General features: G+C 45.4%; 1 protein-coding gene across 1 annotated transcript in view; it reads right to left on the bottom strand.

Annotated features, from left to right (window-relative positions):
* The window catches only part of Trpm8 (transient receptor potential cation channel subfamily M member 8), a 54,109-nt gene that overhangs the window by 32,922 nt on the left and 3,575 nt on the right, over positions 1–17,612 (bottom strand). Inside the window, exons 2-9 of the mRNA XM_021631744.2 lie at positions 14,323–14,425; positions 12,534–12,652; positions 8,439–8,729; positions 6,916–7,011; positions 5,898–6,027; positions 5,379–5,524; positions 2,366–2,478; positions 1,589–1,805 (exon numbers count right to left, since the gene is read on the bottom strand). Of these exons, the coding sequence (XP_021487419.2) occupies positions 1,589–1,805; positions 2,366–2,478; positions 5,379–5,524; positions 5,898–6,027; positions 6,916–7,011; positions 8,439–8,729; positions 12,534–12,652; positions 14,323–14,425 (1,215 nt within the window). The remainder of the gene's footprint in view (positions 1–1,588; positions 1,806–2,365; positions 2,479–5,378; positions 5,525–5,897; positions 6,028–6,915; positions 7,012–8,438; positions 8,730–12,533; positions 12,653–14,322; positions 14,426–17,612) is intronic.

The following is a 17,612-nucleotide window of genomic DNA, read 5'->3' as shown; positions in this document are numbered from 1 at the left end:
CACCCAGAGGAGGGGAAGAACAAAGAAACCAAGTGACTGCATGCCACTCACCCCAAATTACCGCCTATTTGCGACCCCAGCTGGGTTTCTCCTGCCTCTTTCCTTGTCGGCCCCTCTCTCCCTCTCCCCACCCAGTCCTCATGACTTAATCTCCACTGGCCACGAGTCAACTGGCCCTCTGGTTAGCAGGTCTGCCCTGAGTGCTGAGTATCCCGTGGCTCTGGTTATTGCACACAGGATACCTCAGCCCACTCTGCTGGGGACACATCACAAGCCAGAAGGAGAGCCGGGAAGTGGAGACAAAGGGACAGAGGTCATATGGAAGTGCCACGGGCTGAGCTGTACCTCCAGACTGAAGTCCTCCACCCTGTACCTGGGAATGTGACCTGTTTGGAAATCAGGTCACTGCAAATGGAATTGGACAGGTTGAGATGGAGGCCTGATCCAACATGACTGCTGTCCCCAGGAAACGGAGAAATTGGGACACACCTGCACATGGGGAGGGCAGCATATGGACATGAAGCCAGGGGTCAGAATGTCACATCCCGTGAGGCACGGAATGGCAGAGATGGCCAGAAAACTTTTAGAAGCCAGGAAATAGCACGGAACAGTCTCCTTCACAGTACTGTACGGGACCAGTCCAACCCACACCTTCATCTTGGACTTGTGCCTCCCAGAACTGTAGGCGGTACACTGTTACTCAGCCATCTTGTGCAGTTTGGATCTTTCTTCTCCCTCCTCTGCTGAATTCCATCACCTTCCACACCACTTTCCGACTAGTCAAGAAGACAGGAACGTGGGGAACTGGCCTTAAGACCCCTCCCAGCCCTCACACCCACAGCAGACATCCCTAATTGCCTAAAACAGGCCCTCAGAATCCCTTGTAACCCATGAGTCCTGGAGACTGCACATTAAGATCTATCACAGAGAGTTGGCACGGCATTAGCCAACTTAGTGTTTGGACTCGTCAGGGCCCTAGAAGGCCAAGAGCACCAATATTTGCCCATTCAAACCGCTTTCATCACTGGGCCTTGTTCTTTGTCAACTAAACACCCCCTAAGTTGCATACCTAGCAAATACTTGCTAAATGGATGTATTTTAAGGGTCAGGTCCAGAGGAGACAAGACAATGACAGCAGAATCTGCAAGGACTTTCTGAGAACGTTTTCCACCCTGGGTTAGGACAGCACCACCTTCACCACCAGCATGAATTTCTTCAACATCTGCTGCCTCAATAAGTACCTACTCCATGGGGTCTGGGGTAGAGTCTGGATTCAGTGGTGGAGCAAGGACTCTAAATACGCACACCCCAGGAATCGGCACGTTCAATAGTTGCTGAGGACTCTTTGGTGGAGCAATTCATCCACAAACTGGGCCATGATGCAGCGTTGATGCATTGTCTGTGTGGGCTTTTGACGATGTGGCAGCCTTTGAGTCGCCCACTCTCTTGTCAGGTACCCCAGTAACCTCCCTTCTTCCATACACCAGACTGACGTGGAATCGCTTGTTTGGTGTGCCGTCAGGGTCCTGTCTGGGATGGGCAGACATTTGTTCACGTCTCCCCAGAAAGGGATACAACCCTTGCCTACCTGCCTCACTTCATCACAGAAAAGGACGAAGACCAGGGCGTAGAGGATCAGCTCGGGCGTGTGTGGCACCGAGTGGAAGTCCATGAGCAGCACGTAGGCAAACAGCAGGAGGAAAGCGATGTAGAAGACCACATTCCAGGAGAAGACCACGAAGGGAGAGGTGAAGAAGGCCACGTAGTACCAGAGAAGCTTCTTGTGCTTGTCAATGGGCTTCTTCCTAGACAGAGCCAGAGGCAGGACAGTGTCGCCAGCCACACACACCCACACCCACTGACACAGTGACCCGGTCACAAACCTTCATACACACTGACAGTCAGACACACTTAGATACATTCACACATTGACAGTCACACATATTCACACACGCACAAACACACATACTTGCATCCTCACATAAACACACATTCACACTCACACATACACACACAGACATACACATTCATATACACACACACACATGCACTTGTATACAAACACACACACAGGGTCACGGCTTGCTTCCTACTACAGACAAGGAAAAGACATGGCAAAACTGGATCTCAAGGCTGACCCAGCCAAAACTCAACCCTTTTTCTGTATGATCAGGGAATCCAAATTAAGCCTCAGATGTTAAAGACAACCTCAGGCCCACCTGCTTGAAACCTAACACGGGAGAAACACAGACCAGGGACACAGATGCCAGTGAACGCTCTACGTTCGAGGCTTACAACCATTTACACAAATGCGCAAACACACACACTGATGCTCACACACGTGATTGGATTTCCCAGTCTGCACCTGAAAGACACGAGGCCGCAGCCCACCAGGGGAATGATGAACAGACACAGGATGATCTTCCAGTTCTTCGTGTCTCGGGAAATCTCCCCATACCACTGCTTCGAAAGAAAATTCTAGAAGGAAATAGAGATGGAGCACACACGGCCTTATTGATGTGAATATATGGGGGACAGAACACAGTCCTCCTCCCGAGCCCTGCATGCTCCTGAAATATCTAATGCCTATTAATGTCTTTAATCTTTCAGATATTGCCTGGATTCTAAGGCATGAAGAAGCAACTTAAAATTCTGTTTGATTTCCGAGTTTGTTTATTTTTTTTTCTAAGTTGAGTACTGTGAGTTTTAAAAGAGATGGCTATGTGAGTGGAAATTCACTAAAGCTATAAATTTTTAACTACTGTAATGTTTATTTGTGTAAGATTAAACAAGTATGTTTCTAACCCCCGTCTCTCCGTGATGATAAGTTCAAAGGCAGAGCCAAAGCACTCTAGACTTCTCAGAGTTCCTGGCTGGAGGCAAATGGGATGCTTTTATTTGGAAGCTAAAATGAACTCAGGAAAGGAGAGGCTGATGTAAAGGCCAGATAGAATGCATGAAGACAGTCCCCTGACTCACTGTGCCAGCCCTCAAGGAAGGGCTTCCATGATGGTAGAGCCCGGAAACATCACATTGCCACCAAAAGATGGGGACAAGAAACCTGACCATATCAAAAAACCTCCCAGCTGAAAATAGATAGATAGACAGACAGATAGATAGATAGATAGATAGATAGATAGATAGATAGATAGATAGACAGACAGACAGACAGATAGAGCCAACCGGAAGGGGTTTGGCATGAAGAGGGCAGAGCAAGGAAAAGCTGAGACTCAGGCATCGTCACTAAGAAGGCTGGGACTGCTGTGCTGTGGTCACAGCCCTGCACCTGCCCTTCTATTGGGAGGATGACAAGGGCCAAGTGCTTCTCCTGGGAGCCGTCCATGTCCTCTTGAGGCTGTGCTTCTCAGTGTGTGCTTGGCTGAGGAGGGGCAAGCTGGACCCTAAAAGAACACCAGCAAGCAGCATGCTGCAGTTGTAAACACCGCCTGGGACCTGCAGCAGCCTCTAGAGGGGAGCCCGAGGCCTCCAAGACCTCCGGGGACACCTCCGTAAGCTCCTTCCTCCCCCAGCTCACCTCCAGAGCAACTGCTCTCACTGAGAGCCTCTTCTGAGATCTGTTTGCCAGCCACCTGGTATAAGACAAAGTCTGAAGCAGGCGGCGATTCGCAGAGGATTTAATCCCAGTGCGACTACTTCCTAGCAAACTTGCACGGGAAATGTTCCAGAACCATCCTGGGCCCTGAGTCCTCAAAACAAAATGAATTATCCTCACTTCCACATGCGTGGTGCTGATGGAACACGTAACAGGCATGGCCCTTCCACCTCTCCTTACCCGATTAGACTTCCGGCGTCCCCATGCAGCTGTGGACGCAGTTATAAGCTGCTGCTTGCTTGACTTGCCTCAGGACCAGCTTCACCCGTCTCGTAATTTCTCCATCACTCATAATGATTTGTGCTGGTAGCAGCTGACTCCGCTGACCTTCCCTCTTATATAGAATTTCCTGGCATCACCATAGCAACTCCCTGGCAACCACCGCTGCTGTTTGAACAGGCTTGTGGGCTTGAACACCTGGCCCCTAGCTGGTGGTGCTGTGGGGTGGGGGGGATTCTTGGATCTGGCTGGTGGGGGTGTGCCACTGAGGGTGGTTGCAATAGCCTACCCCAGTTTCTAGTCCCAGTTCCCTCTTTCTAATCCACCAGGAGCTCTACTGCACTGGGTGAAAACTGTGAGCCCAACTCAGTCTGTCCTCCCTGTAGTCACCTCTGTCAGGGAACTTAAGATAACTAACATAAACAGAAAGATAGCTGATATACACAACTATGCCCATTTTCACAGACAAGAAAAGGAGGTCTATCATCTCACATCGACTTCAGTAGACCAAGACCCAGACACAGCTCATCATTGTAATGTTGTCCTAATTGCTTTGGGGAAGCCCGAATAATTCTTTCTCCTTGCCACATGACCTAGCTTCACTTCTGTCACTGTGGTAAAATACCCTGACAAAAAGCAGCTTTGGGGAGATGGGGTTTATTTTAGCTCACAGTTCCATGTGAAGGTCCATCAAAGCAGGGAAGTCAAGGTAGAAACTTGAGGCAGCGAGTCATGTGACATCCGCAATCAAGAGCAGAGAGGAGTGCATGAATGCTTAGTATTCAGCAAGCTTTCTCTGTTCTTATACAGCCCAGGGTCTAAAACCAGGAAATACGGCCTCCCATGGTGGGCTGGGTCCCACACCAACCAAGGCAACCTAGATGACTCCGCTCCACAGACACACGGAACCTGCCAACTGATCTAGACAAACCCTCCCCGAGACTCTTCCTAGGTGATTCTACAGTAGGTCAGATTGACACCACACTGTGGTTTGGATCTTAAGTATTGTTTCCATACCCTAAAGGCATTCTGGAAGGTAGGACAGTCTTCAAGAGGATGGAGCCTAGGGGGAACTCTTAGACCATTGGAGGCTACACCTTTGAAGAGACTTTGGTTCCTCTTATTCCTCACGTCCTGCTTCCTGGCTGTCATGAGGTGAGTGTCCGCCTCTACCACATACTCTGTCCATAAGGCCCTGCCTCATCATACACCCAGAAGCAACTGACACAACCAACCATGAACTAAACCCCCAAATAGTGTGAGCCAAAACAAAACTTTTCCTTTTGTTAAGTTGATCACCTAAGGCACACAGTGCTACAGTGCTGGAAAGTTGACTGATGCATTCCTGTACCATCTGTTGGGGTAAGACTTTCCACAAAAGCCTATGTGTCATTGTCTTCCATATTGTCACCCAGAAACTCTCTCAATGGTTTTTATATGGGATGAGAAAAGTGGCTTTTAATGTCATTTTCTAAATGCTACCCTGGTAGCATGTGATGTCAGGCCCGTTCCTGGGTACATTTTTCAGGGCCTGACTTCAGCTTACCTGGACCCCAGGCTGAGCGATGAAATGCTGGTCTGTAGCCTCCACCGCCAGCTCCAGACAGTTGCTCCCGCCCCAGGCTTCACAGGAGTAGACCAGTAGCTGCTCTGCCAGGTCTTCATCGCTGCTGTAGCACTCAGTGAACAGCTCTATCACCAGGGAGGGGAGAGCTGGGCTCAGACAGCAGACACGGGACCTGGCCCGCCTATCCCCAGTTAAAGCCTGAACAGATTGGGCACGAGGAGCCAGGCATACAGAAGCCACTGAGAAAGCTGTCCAATGTGACCCTTGCCACAGAGATGTTTTCTTTAGATAGCTGGTGGGGCTCTTCACCTCAGAGGGTGTTGATAAATACTTGTGGAGCTGAGCGCCTTCAGCACCTGGGGAGCCCTCTCTGCAGCATTCTCTGGGAAGGGCTCCAGGTCCCCTACCTCTGCTTACCTAAAACAGTCCCTCCTACCTTCCACTTCCCACCTAAGCCTTCTAGGTGAGATACCTTGGCAAATACTACGGGACACTTACCCACTGCTCGGGTCTCATACTCATTGGCTAGTTCCTCTGATTCCCCAGCAGCGTTGATGTCATTCTTAACTTTGGCCAGGGTCTTCAGAAGCTTGCTGGCCCCCAAGGCTGCCAGAGTACAGCCTTTGGTCTTTTGGGGGACAGGGATGGGGAAATGTTGGTTAATTCTTAATCTCTTGAAGTGGTAACATCAACATGAATTTTTGAAAGGTATATGCAAACAGGAAATGGCCAAGTCAGCTACTTAGCGTGATTGAAGGTCAGGTTTGTAATGAGCTTGGAACAGACTCGGACCTCAATAAACTATTTATGGTCTTGCACATGGAATCAGCAGATAAATAGAAAATACCTGGATAAATATTGCGAGACATTATGCCTCTAATAACATGAAGCCTGGCTGACCCTCTATTTCCATATTATCATGTGGTTAACAGCCAAGACACAGGGAGCGAGAATGAGAACACTGAAGACCTGAGCCCATGTAACTGAAGGCTGTGTCTGAATTCAGCAGTCAAGGGCTGAAGCGGCGATGGAAGCACAGGTGTCCACAAATTCATTTATAGAAACAACGACGTACTAAACCACAAAGAAAACTCTCAAGATTTCAAAGCAGAATTTGTACAGGCCCAACCTCTTGGTCCATACTGGAATAAAAGCTAGAAAGTATTATTTTAATCTTAATCTTATCATTATTCAGTGCTGGGGATCAAACCTAAGGCCTTGCCCATGTAAGGTAAGGACTTAGAAATTAATTTCTAGGTTAAATTTCAAAGTTTCTTATGCTTGGGGAAAGGTTTGTGCACAGACACCCAGGGAGCAGGGGTGTGCTGGAGGGCCCCTACATGACTCCTTTCTGGGGACCACCCATCCCAGACACACTCCCAAGAACATGCAAAAAGAGGCGCGACCATGGTTCTATGTACCAGATGCCCCAAATTCTAAATCGGGCATGTGAGTTCAGGACTCCTATGACACAGCATGTATTTGGTGCCGATTTATTGTGGACCTGGATATTTACCTGCTCCCAAATGACCTTGGAGAGTTCCTTCTTGTTCTGAAGGATGGCCCAGATGAAGAGAGCTTGCAGAGGGTGCCGGGTGGTGAGGGAAGCATCCTGCCAGGGGCCAGAACATCGGGTCACCACATGCAAATGTAACCCACTTTAGGTCCACTATTCTAACAGGCCCAAGAAACAGGCAGGCCTCTTGTTGGAGACCTCGGGGCTGAGTCTGTTTTAGCAGCACAGTAATGTGATTCTCCTTGCTTGCTGAAGCTCAGCAGGTGATGTGACTTGACACAAAATCTTTCATCTATCATAAGAGACAAAGTATGACTGTGGGAAAGTATGAAGGGGGGAAATGTGCTGAGAGCAATTTAAAGACTGAATGACTCCTGATATGCCATGGAGAAAGCAATTCCTTTCCATCCTCTACATCAGCCTCTCGGCTAGGGAAAAAAAAAGTGTTCAGATTAAATCTAACTTTGCTGTGGCTTCCATCCAATTGCTACCACATAAAATGTGCTTATTTCTCTGGACTGTTATTCAAAGATTGCAGTCCTAGCTCATACCTAAGATTCTGTATCTTTCAAGGAACATTTCAAATAAAAAGTGACTGTGTGTGTCTCTTTTCAGCTCCCTTTTTCATTTTACTAAATTCTAAACTATACATATGAGGCCCAGTTACATGCTCTGTTTCAAATTTTTAAACATAAATAAATGTCAAACAGAAGATCTACACTTTCAGCTCAACCACCCTTCAAGTTCATACACACACACACACACACACACACACACACACACACACACACTTTTAAAAGTCTCAGTTACAGATGATAGTGATCTTGTTTGCGTTTCTCCAGAAGCAATCCTGAGATAGGAATTGGAGGAAAGTGGTTTATTTGGAGAGTGAGGCAGTGTTGTCAGAAGAGCAAGAAGCCCACAGCCATGGCGTGTTACCTCAGGCTCACGTTACTATGCCCCCTAATTGTCTCTTCTAAATGAGGGGTAATTGGGGTACGCCCCCAGCACCGGCCTCTGACAAGAGCAAATGTTAATAATAGTTGTTGATGCAGACCGGTGGAGCTGGACCTGTGTGGACTCAAAAAGGAACCTCAAGGAGTCCACAAGTGCTCTAGTGGAAATACCCGCTGCTCCATCTAGCCACAGAATAATTACGGGCAGTCCTTCGCTCTTTCACCTGGCAGCAGGGAGCTATTTTTGTAAACAGGCTGAGACATGAGCAGGGAGCCATCTGTTAGTCCCTGTTCCCATCAAACAGCCTCAGAAAGTGTGTCACACAAGCCTTCTGATCTAGAAATAATGTAACCTAAGCACAGCCAGGGGCCTAGAGAAAGACATCGGAGAACTCTCCCAGGGACTTTATTCTTTAGGAAAGATGGTAGAGAAAATGCAGGTCACCCTTACAGGTGCTTTGCGGCAATCGGGGAAAGAACAGTAAAGATGAAGGCAGAGGATTGAATTCTGGGAATAGGGAATACGGAGGCGGAGAACTGAACTCAAATAGCCTCCCTGCTACGTACATGGAGTTCCACATCCAAGTCCTCCCTGCTGCTTCTGTCCTCCTTCCAGAAGCTTCTGCGGAAGTTTGCCACAAGCTTCCAGACAAAGGTGAGGAGCGCGTCGTTGTAGGAGTTCTTGGCGATCTGTAGGTTCCGGTATACCAAGGTGCTGAAGTGGGTGGAGAAGAGCTCGGTGAGGACTTCATTGGTGAGAAACTTCTGCAGGTTCAGGCCGTTCTCCAGAAAGAGTCGGACAAACTTGGGCCTGTCCTTTATGAGGGCCGTGAACATGACTTCCTGCAGGTCAGCAGACTGAAGAGAAAGAGCAGGAGAGAGCTCAGACCACAAGGCCAATAAAGAAAACACAGCGTGTCTCTGTGTTTCAGCCACAAAATCCTACTGCCTTCAGCTTCTCTCTGCATCCTGCTTTGACAATAAAAGTCATCTTTTCAGCATCTACATGGGAAAACAGCACAGGGGAGCCGCTGAATGTGCCCTGGGCTCTTACGTGGAGATAGCAGTGCCCATTTAGGCATGATGTTGGGCCAGGAGCTGGCTCTGCCACATGGCATGAAGAGCATCAGGGAGCGGAAGCCAACAGTGGGAGTCTACAATAGACACCGACTGTGAACCAGTTGCCAATGCTGTCTGTTCATGCCCGTGGGTCTGTGCCCTTCTTAGCTGAACTCTGACCTTCCCTAGACTGTGAAAGTTCTCACGCAACTGCCAGAATAGAACCCATCAAGCCTCATATTGTCTAGCAAAGAGCTGGGGTGTGGTGCAGGAGCGAGTCACTGGAACACTGGGTGTTCGCTACCTGGGTCAACATTTTTACCTGTGTCTGGTGAAAATTATCCTACCTAGCTTCCCCAAGAATCCTTTTTTCTTTTCTTTTTTTTTTCTTATTTATTTTTAGATATGTTCTTAACTTGTAGCCCAGGCTGGCCCGAAACTCACTACATAATCCATGCTGGCTTTTGGATTCATAGCAATCCTCCTGCATCAGCCTCCCAAAAGGCTGAGATTACAGGCAGGAGCCATGATGCTTTCTAAGAATTTGAAGGATGATGGGTGTTCACTTCAGCTGCAAGCTGGTAGCTGCACACTGGCAGCTTTTAAGTGTATTATGTGACTGCCACAATATTTATTACAAGTCAGTGTCACTGCCAACACTCATGATCCAAGGGGCCATCAAGATTTAATTTCTAGCATTAAAAGTAGAAGGTGCGAGGTCTGATAACATGGACACCTCCAGCAGAAGCCTGTGGCATCTGTTCCCAGGAGCCCGGGTCCTCTGGTACCCATTGACTCCCTGACTCCTCAATCATGGCAGCCTAATTCGGTTCCTCAGTTCCTTGTCTAGCCACCACCATTATGGCAGCATTGGTGCTTTTCCTACCTGCCTGATGTCATTTATTTAGATTCACACGTAGCCTAGGGACAATTGTTAAAGGTTCTTTGGGTCCCCCACTCTTTAGATCTCTCTGGGATAGGCAGGGCAGTTCATCTGGAGAGAGTGGAAGCTCCATTTTCTCCACTGTCCTCAGAGGATGTGTCCATTACACCCCCTATCTTGCATTTCATTTTGTGTGTGTAGGGGGGTGTCTATGGGCCTTCCCACCTGGACAGCTTGGGGCAAGCGGTTCTCAAACACAGCTGACTTGTTACAGAGGACTGTTGGCGATGGACCTTGTTTCTAACTCAGCAAGCTTGAGGTGGAATCCAGCAGTTTACAGCACTAACATGTTTCTGGGTTATACTGTAACTAGTTTTAGGACAACACTGAGAAACAGTTGTGTTCAGGAAAGGAAAGGCTTTGCAGGAAGACCCATATCTGTTTCCGAACCTTGATTCCACCATTCTCTAGTTTCCTGAGTCAGAAACTAGATTATGTCTCAGCCCCTGTTTGTTTTGTTCTGCTTGGCAAAAACAAAATGAGACAGCCCAGGTCATGCTCTGAGAATCTAGTTCAGAGCAGCCCTCCCACCCCCAGCCCCACCCTCCCCGACACCACCAGGAACCCCCATCCTGCAACATCTATGGTGCTCTGACTCATTTGTCAACAAAATGAGATCATCTCTGCTCAGGATTGGTGTGAGTAGCTAGGAAACCACCACGTGCATTGTAAAGCACTGCATGATGCCATTTTAAAATTTGCTTTTAAGTGGATAATAGTATAGAGCTTCATAAGAGCCAGTGTTCTGAGTCCTTTAGAACCACCATTTAATTTAATCAGTGTAACAACACACTGAGGAAAGTGCCCTAGCTATGGTCTCTGTTTTCAGGCAAGCCTGACAAACATTTAACAGTCATTCTCTGAGAGGAGCACAGACCCTGATGGACTATCTGCTGATTCCTAAGATGCACACGCTCCGTGGTGAGTTTTCAGCTACGGCTATGACACCTCTGAATGCAGAACCAGGAATAGCTCTGGAGGGCCACACCACTGTCTAACAGTTGATGGGAGCAACAGAAGTGACCCCCCCAACACAAGTAAAATAACTAAAAAGTCATGGTCTCTTCAGCTAGTTTGTCTAGCCAATGAGCTCTTGTTATCCACCAATCTCCATCCCTCAAGGCTGACATTTCGGACACGCACAGCCATACCCAGATTTTTACATGACTGTTGGTGGCTTCACACTTGCAGTATAAACACTCTAACCACTGACCTATCTCCACCTTCTGAAAAGGTGTTAGCCTTGATTACTCCTTACCTTTGATTTTCATAAAATTTATTCAAATTATAAAGTTGCATGATCTGATTTTTAATAATGGCTATGTTCAACAGGCAACCCCCTAAATTTCTAAAAACCTAGCAGCTAGTTTTTGCAGGCTATGAGTTGGCTCCAGCATGCCACTGTAAAAGGGCTAACCCAGAGCATAGTTGAGAGCCTTGCTCAAGGATACACAGAAAGCTACTCCAGCACTCAAACTCTTACACTGTGCCCTTCCCCCTAGCCACCTTCAGCTGACTTAATAAAATCAAATGTATAATGTTCATGTGTCTGAGCTTGTTTATTTACCACCTGACCTTATTTAAATAGAACAGTTTACACAGAGGGGCTCATTTATGAATCAATTAATTAATGCACTTACAGTTCGTTCCCTCCATTAACTAAAACCTTGTGATATGTAACAGGGTTCATTATGGTGCAAAAACCAAACACTAGACAGTGTTTGCTAAAGGGATGAATAACTCAAAAATTCATGAGCCATTTAGTATTTCCACTACTGCCATTAAAATTGATCATATGTTAATGTAAGTCAACTCTTGGTCTTTGATGATACCGTAATATTTCCAAGAGTGTTTTCTTAAACCTGGCTGCTGAAGATGGAAATTGAGTTATGTAAGCATTCAAATCCATCCACACATGTGCAAAATAAAAAATACCCTAAGTGCCCATAATGACTTGAACTGATTCAGAAGATTAAAAACAGATGCACAAAGAGGCACCCTGTAAATCTCTGTTTGATGGTTTAATTGTTCCTCCAAAGGTGACTGAACTTTAGATGTATGCCACTGGTCTCCCATAAATGCATTCCTAAATGTTTATCAAAGTGAAAATATAGAAAAGTGATCCGCTGGAAAATCATAGTTTTTAATGACATGTTCAGCTTCCATATTAGAGGCGCTCATTTGGCCCAGGGAGTCACAAGTAAGTGTCTTCAGCAAAATTGTTCCACTTTCCCTCATATGTCCCACCCCTGACAAATCTATCAAGATTTAGGTGGGTGGAAAGGTGGCAAAAGAATGTCGCTATCTTGATCTTTTTTGTCAAGCCAGATCAATAGTCCCATACTAGTCCCCATACCTTTACCCAGCCACTCTCGAGAGCAGACCTATGATCTTCTCTTATCCCCTGCCAACAGGGCTATACATTTAGAAAAGCTTACATTCAAGCCTTTGGCTATATTTTCTGTTTGCAAGAAACCTACTAAGACAATGTCATCATCCCATCCTACAATTAAGGAAAGTGAGGCTGGACAGCACTGATACACCAGAACAAAACAATCATTAACATGATTCTAGGCTGATGACCTTGTTGGCTATAGGCCATCTATTATTGAGACCATTGTCCATGCTAACCCAGGAATAACCCTGGAGCCTTCTGCTACCTCCCACCGGCGGTCATTGGTAAAGATCTCATCATTTGCAAGGTCCAGTTGGTTCCACTCCAGCAGAAGCTTCAGCTGCCCATTCCAATTGTCTTTGTCCTGCTCGTTAGTGCTGAAGGCTAAAAGTGGGCAGAAAGAAAAGCAACAGACAATGGTTCATGCATGAGGAAGGCAGGCTACTGTATCTGAACAGCAGAGCCATTCATCAAAGCAGGTCTCCTGGAATCAGACAAAACTCTCCTCTCCCTCTATTTTCTCTAATTCTAATCTGAGTTGCATATGTCCTGAAGTCTATAATGACCAACTCGGATCATAATATCTTTCTGCTACTTATGAAACAGTGTAACACAAGTCTCTATAGACTGAGGCTCCATAAGTATTATATTTCAAAATAAAATATTTTGCAAAATACTTAGCCATATCGTAGCAATGCATTTGTTATGATTTGAGTGTAAATGGTTCCCCACAGGCTCCTGTGCTTGAATATTTGGTCTCTAGCTGCTGGCACAGTTCTGAGAGGCTGTAAACCTTTAGGAGGCAGGGCTTAGCTTGCGGAAGTGGGTCACAGAAAGTAGATCTCAGAGGCCCAACTTCAACCCAATCTCTTCCCTTCCCTTCTTTCTCCACTTTCTCATGTCTATCTATCTATCTGTCTGTCTGTCTGTCTATATATCATCTATCATTTACCTACCTATTTATCTATCTATCATCTGTCTCTCTATCATCTGTCACCTATCTCTATCATCTATCTTTTTATCATCTGTCCTTATCATCTATATCTTTTCTTCCTTGTCTATCCAAATACGAGTTGGTGAGGAGTCTTAGGCATATACTCCAGTTCCATGGAGCTGCCTTCCATGGAGCTTCCATGGTAGACTGCATCCTTTAAAATCATGATTCAAAATTAATCCTCCTCCCTTACATTTCTTTTATTAGATATTTGACCACAAAAAAAAAATATATGAAAGAAGTAACTAGTTTAGCACACACGGGTATTTCCAGAGCCGATGTTTTCTAGATCTATGTATCCATATAGACCTTATTCTATTAGAATGAATACCAGTATTGACAACTTCTGACAAGCACAAGAATGTTCTAATAAAAACTTAATGATTAAATTATGCTCCATGTGGTTCCAGATCTTCTCTGTATACTTTGCCTTTATTAGTCAGATATTTCTCTCATAGTTTCTATTTACTACAGATAATTTCACTTTGATGGAATGCTTTTTTGAGAAACAGTCTCACTATGTAACTCTGGCTTTCCAAAACTCACTATGTAGACCAGGATGGCCTCAAACTCGTGGAGATCTGCCTGCCTCTGCCTCCTGAGTGCCAGAATTAAAGGCACATGCCATCATCCCTGGCTCACATTGCTGGAATTCTAGGACAGCAAAGACTTGTTCTTCCTAGAGGTCAATCATAAGCTTCAGGAGTTGTGTGAACCCCTGAAGTTAAATTCAAAGTTATTTGTGGTGTGTGTGTGTGTGTGTGTGTGTGTGTGTGTGTGTGTGTGTGGCACATGAACATGTGTCCAAGAGAAGCATGTGTGCACACACCCCTGCAAGTACGAAGTCTTTACAACATTTTTAAAGGAGTCTGGGGCTCCAAAAGTACTTTAAACCACTGTTAGAAACAGCTCTTTGCAGAGTATTTTGCTTACACCTGATCAGCGTTTTAGTGGCATAAAAATTGTTATTCTGTGAAATACATCCATGCAAGGAAATTCACCTTCTATAGCAGTCCTTTTGTCTTCCAAGATGCACTCTCAGGGAATTGATGCCACTTACCTTTATACAGCGCATAGGAAATGGCGTTGCTCACGATCTCATCACCAGCCTCTTCCATCTTAATAACTGTGAGTAGGTGGGAACTCTCAAGAATTTCTTTGAGCTGGTAATATGTCAGGAAGAATTCTGTCAACCAACTGATCTCAGGTACAATTAATATAAGCTTTTAAAATATATCTATTCTTTCATAGTTTCACACATACATGTATATACAACATCTTTGACCCTAACACCCTCTTATCTTCTTATTCCCTCCACCTTCCTCTAAAGCCTTTCTTCTTCCCAATAAGCCTTCTGCTACTGTGATCTCTCTCTCTCTCTCTCTCTCCTTGTCTGCCTGCCTTTCTGTCTGTCTACCCATCAATCAGTCCTATAGCATTTAATTAGAGTTTCCTGCATGAGCATGGATAAAGGATTATTCATTTGAGCTGAGGCAACTTTACACCACTGAGGATATGACTCCTCCTTCCCCAACAATCATTTACTATCTATAGCTCCCCAGGGTGGAGGTGGGGTTTTATCTGCGTCTCCCCACCTATGTTTATTCCATCTTTGTTTTAAATGTCCACATATTGAGAATTCTAGATCTACTTCCTCACCTACATCAGCTAAACCCACAGCCTCTAACTTCTGAATTGTATAAATGAGCCCTTGACCTCAATAACTATTGTGGTCAGAGTGCTGGTTATGTGGGAACACACACATCAAAAAGTTCCTATTATAGTGCTGTGAAAGCCTCATTCAACTCTGTGTGTGTGTGTGTGTGTGTGTGTGTGTGTGTGTGTAACAAAATCTGAAACACTAAAGATCTCAATTGTCTGGTAAGTAAATGAATGGACAGGCAACAAAAGATGATGGAGACTTATTTGTGGCTGGTCACAAAGTCTGAGACGGGAGGAAGGAATAGTTTAAAGGCAAACAGGAAGAAACCAAATGATCAGAAGATGAAATAGCTTTAGATGTTTTAAGGAACGGTGCCTATCGTGGCTCATATTCAGATACTCTGGAAAATGAAGATCTTGATACTCATAGTAGTGTATGGAATCACTGTGATCCAGGACTTGGCACCACAGAGATCAATATCCCTTATGAGAAACAAATGTATTATCCTTTGTGATTGTCTCTAGTGCTTAATTTTGAAACAGATGCTTTGAAAGGCATCTAATTTCAACGCTCTAGGTACTAGCAAGGATGGTGGCTCCCTCAAGAATTTCATTTCTTCCTCAATGAAAAGAGCACAGCTGCTTTGGTAGTGTCAGTTTTAGAATATGGTGATTTCACTAGCAAAATTTGGACCTGCACCTTCTGGGTCTCTGCTGGGCAAGAGCCAGAGGTTTCAGGGCCTTGCTGTTGGAATACAGAAAGATATGGACTGAGAAAGTTCTTGGGTGTGGCTAGTAGGAAGTGAACTTTTAAGGCTTCTGCTCCTTGGGAAGGGTGATGATGAACACTTGGGTTCAAAAAATGCACACCTAGACAAGGGGAGATAAATCAGAGTGTCTATCAGCTAAACACAAACCATGAGGATTTTGAGGGAGAGAAAAAAGTAAGCACAGAAAAAAAAAAAGACTCTTTACCATGCTTGCATCCTTTATTCAAACCAAAGCATTGGAATCCAGAAAGAAATGATGGGTGAGGAAGCAGATCTAGGGCCCAGGGTCATGGAGCATGCTTGAAGTGGGCAGCTCCATGGGGGGTAAGACCTCTTTGATTTTTCGATGAAAGGAGAGGAAAATAAAATAAACATGGGTACAAAGCAGTGACAGATCTAGAGAGGGTTCCGTATCTCCCCCACCCCCGTGCCTGGCTGCAACCAGTGCAAGAGTTCCTGAATGCAAACAGGAAATCATTTTCCCCTTTTTGGGCTTTCAATAATATCTCATGACAGCTAATCAAGACCCAAACTTGAAAGCAGTGCTTGGATAGCTGCCTGCCCTGGTCCCCTTGACTCACACATGTATCTCCTCTGCCATCATTCAGTTCTTCAGATGTTATCAGCTTCTCACCTCAGGACCTTTGTGCATGCTGTTTCCACCATCGCAATGCCCACCCTCACCTCAGTCGCTCTCCACCCTTCAGATACTGGTTCCCACAGTACTTCATTTGAGAGCCTTCCATAAAGCCTCCCACCATAACACGCCCTTCTCTAGCCATGCTATTTTTCTTCAGAATACCCAGTGATGGTTAATATTGGTTGTCTACTTGACAGAATGAAAACAAACTCCAGGCATGTCTATAAGGAACCCTTTAGATTGCACTGAGATGAAGAGACCCCGCCTAAATATGAGTGGCACCCTTTAAGGAGGTGGGTGAATAAGGAGACTCCAGAAAGAAGGGGATCCAGAAGGAGACAGTGAGCTGACCACCAGCATTCCCTCTCCCTCTCCCTCTCTCTCTCTGCTTCGCCTAGAGAGGCAGCGTCATCAGCTGTCTCATGCTCTTGCCAGCATGCTTTCCCTGGCGTGATGGACTATATCCCCTAGAACTGTGAGCTAAAATAAAACCTTCCTCCTTTGAGTTGGTCCTCCTCGGGCATTTGTTCACACCAGTGAGAACAGTATCCAATGCACGCCCATTTCAGCTTGAAATAATAGACTGATTTTCATAACAATGTCACACGAAGCTTTTGTAAACTTATGCTCCCTGTGCGAGGCCACAGGCTATCTCTGATGCATACACAATTCTTAGTGTGACCAAACCAAATCTAGCACAAGGCATACCCACAATTAATAGCAACCAAATGAACAGAAGATGAAATAGCTTTAGATGTTTGAATGAATGGTATCTAGTGTGGCTCATATTCAGATACTCTGGAAAGTCAAGATCTTAATGCGCTCAGAGTATTTGTGTGGAATCACTGTGAGGGGGTTTTTGCAGGAGAAGGTGAACTCCCAGGGGCAGAAGGAAAGGTAGGATTTCTTGGAGAGATGGTATAAGCATGAGGTCAGCTTCAGAGGTCAGCCATCCATATGACCAGCAAGGTCACTCAAGAGTATTATGGAAGGTTTCTTATATATTTCACTAATTTACATATTTATTAGTTAATAATCCTACTCTCAAGTTTGGTCTTTTGGGAAATCTGAACCAATCACACAACTCCATATGAATGCATAGTTAAAATGCCAGAGTAATTTTCATTTTTATATACGTCTTCTGGTTGACATGATTAGAAATAAATATATTTAATTAGATGTGAATATGAATTATATATGAATTACAGGAATTATAATATAATCAAAGGCAGCAAAATTAGCCTGACATTTAGCTTAAAATGAATTGCCTATGATAGT

This window comes from Meriones unguiculatus, chromosome 15, assembly GCF_030254825.1.
Source record: "Meriones unguiculatus strain TT.TT164.6M chromosome 15, Bangor_MerUng_6.1, whole genome shotgun sequence".
NCBI classification, from domain to species: Eukaryota; Metazoa; Chordata; class Mammalia; order Rodentia; family Muridae; genus Meriones; species Meriones unguiculatus.
Note: the sequence above shows the minus strand (reverse complement) of the source record. Positions and strands in the feature narration are given on the sequence as shown.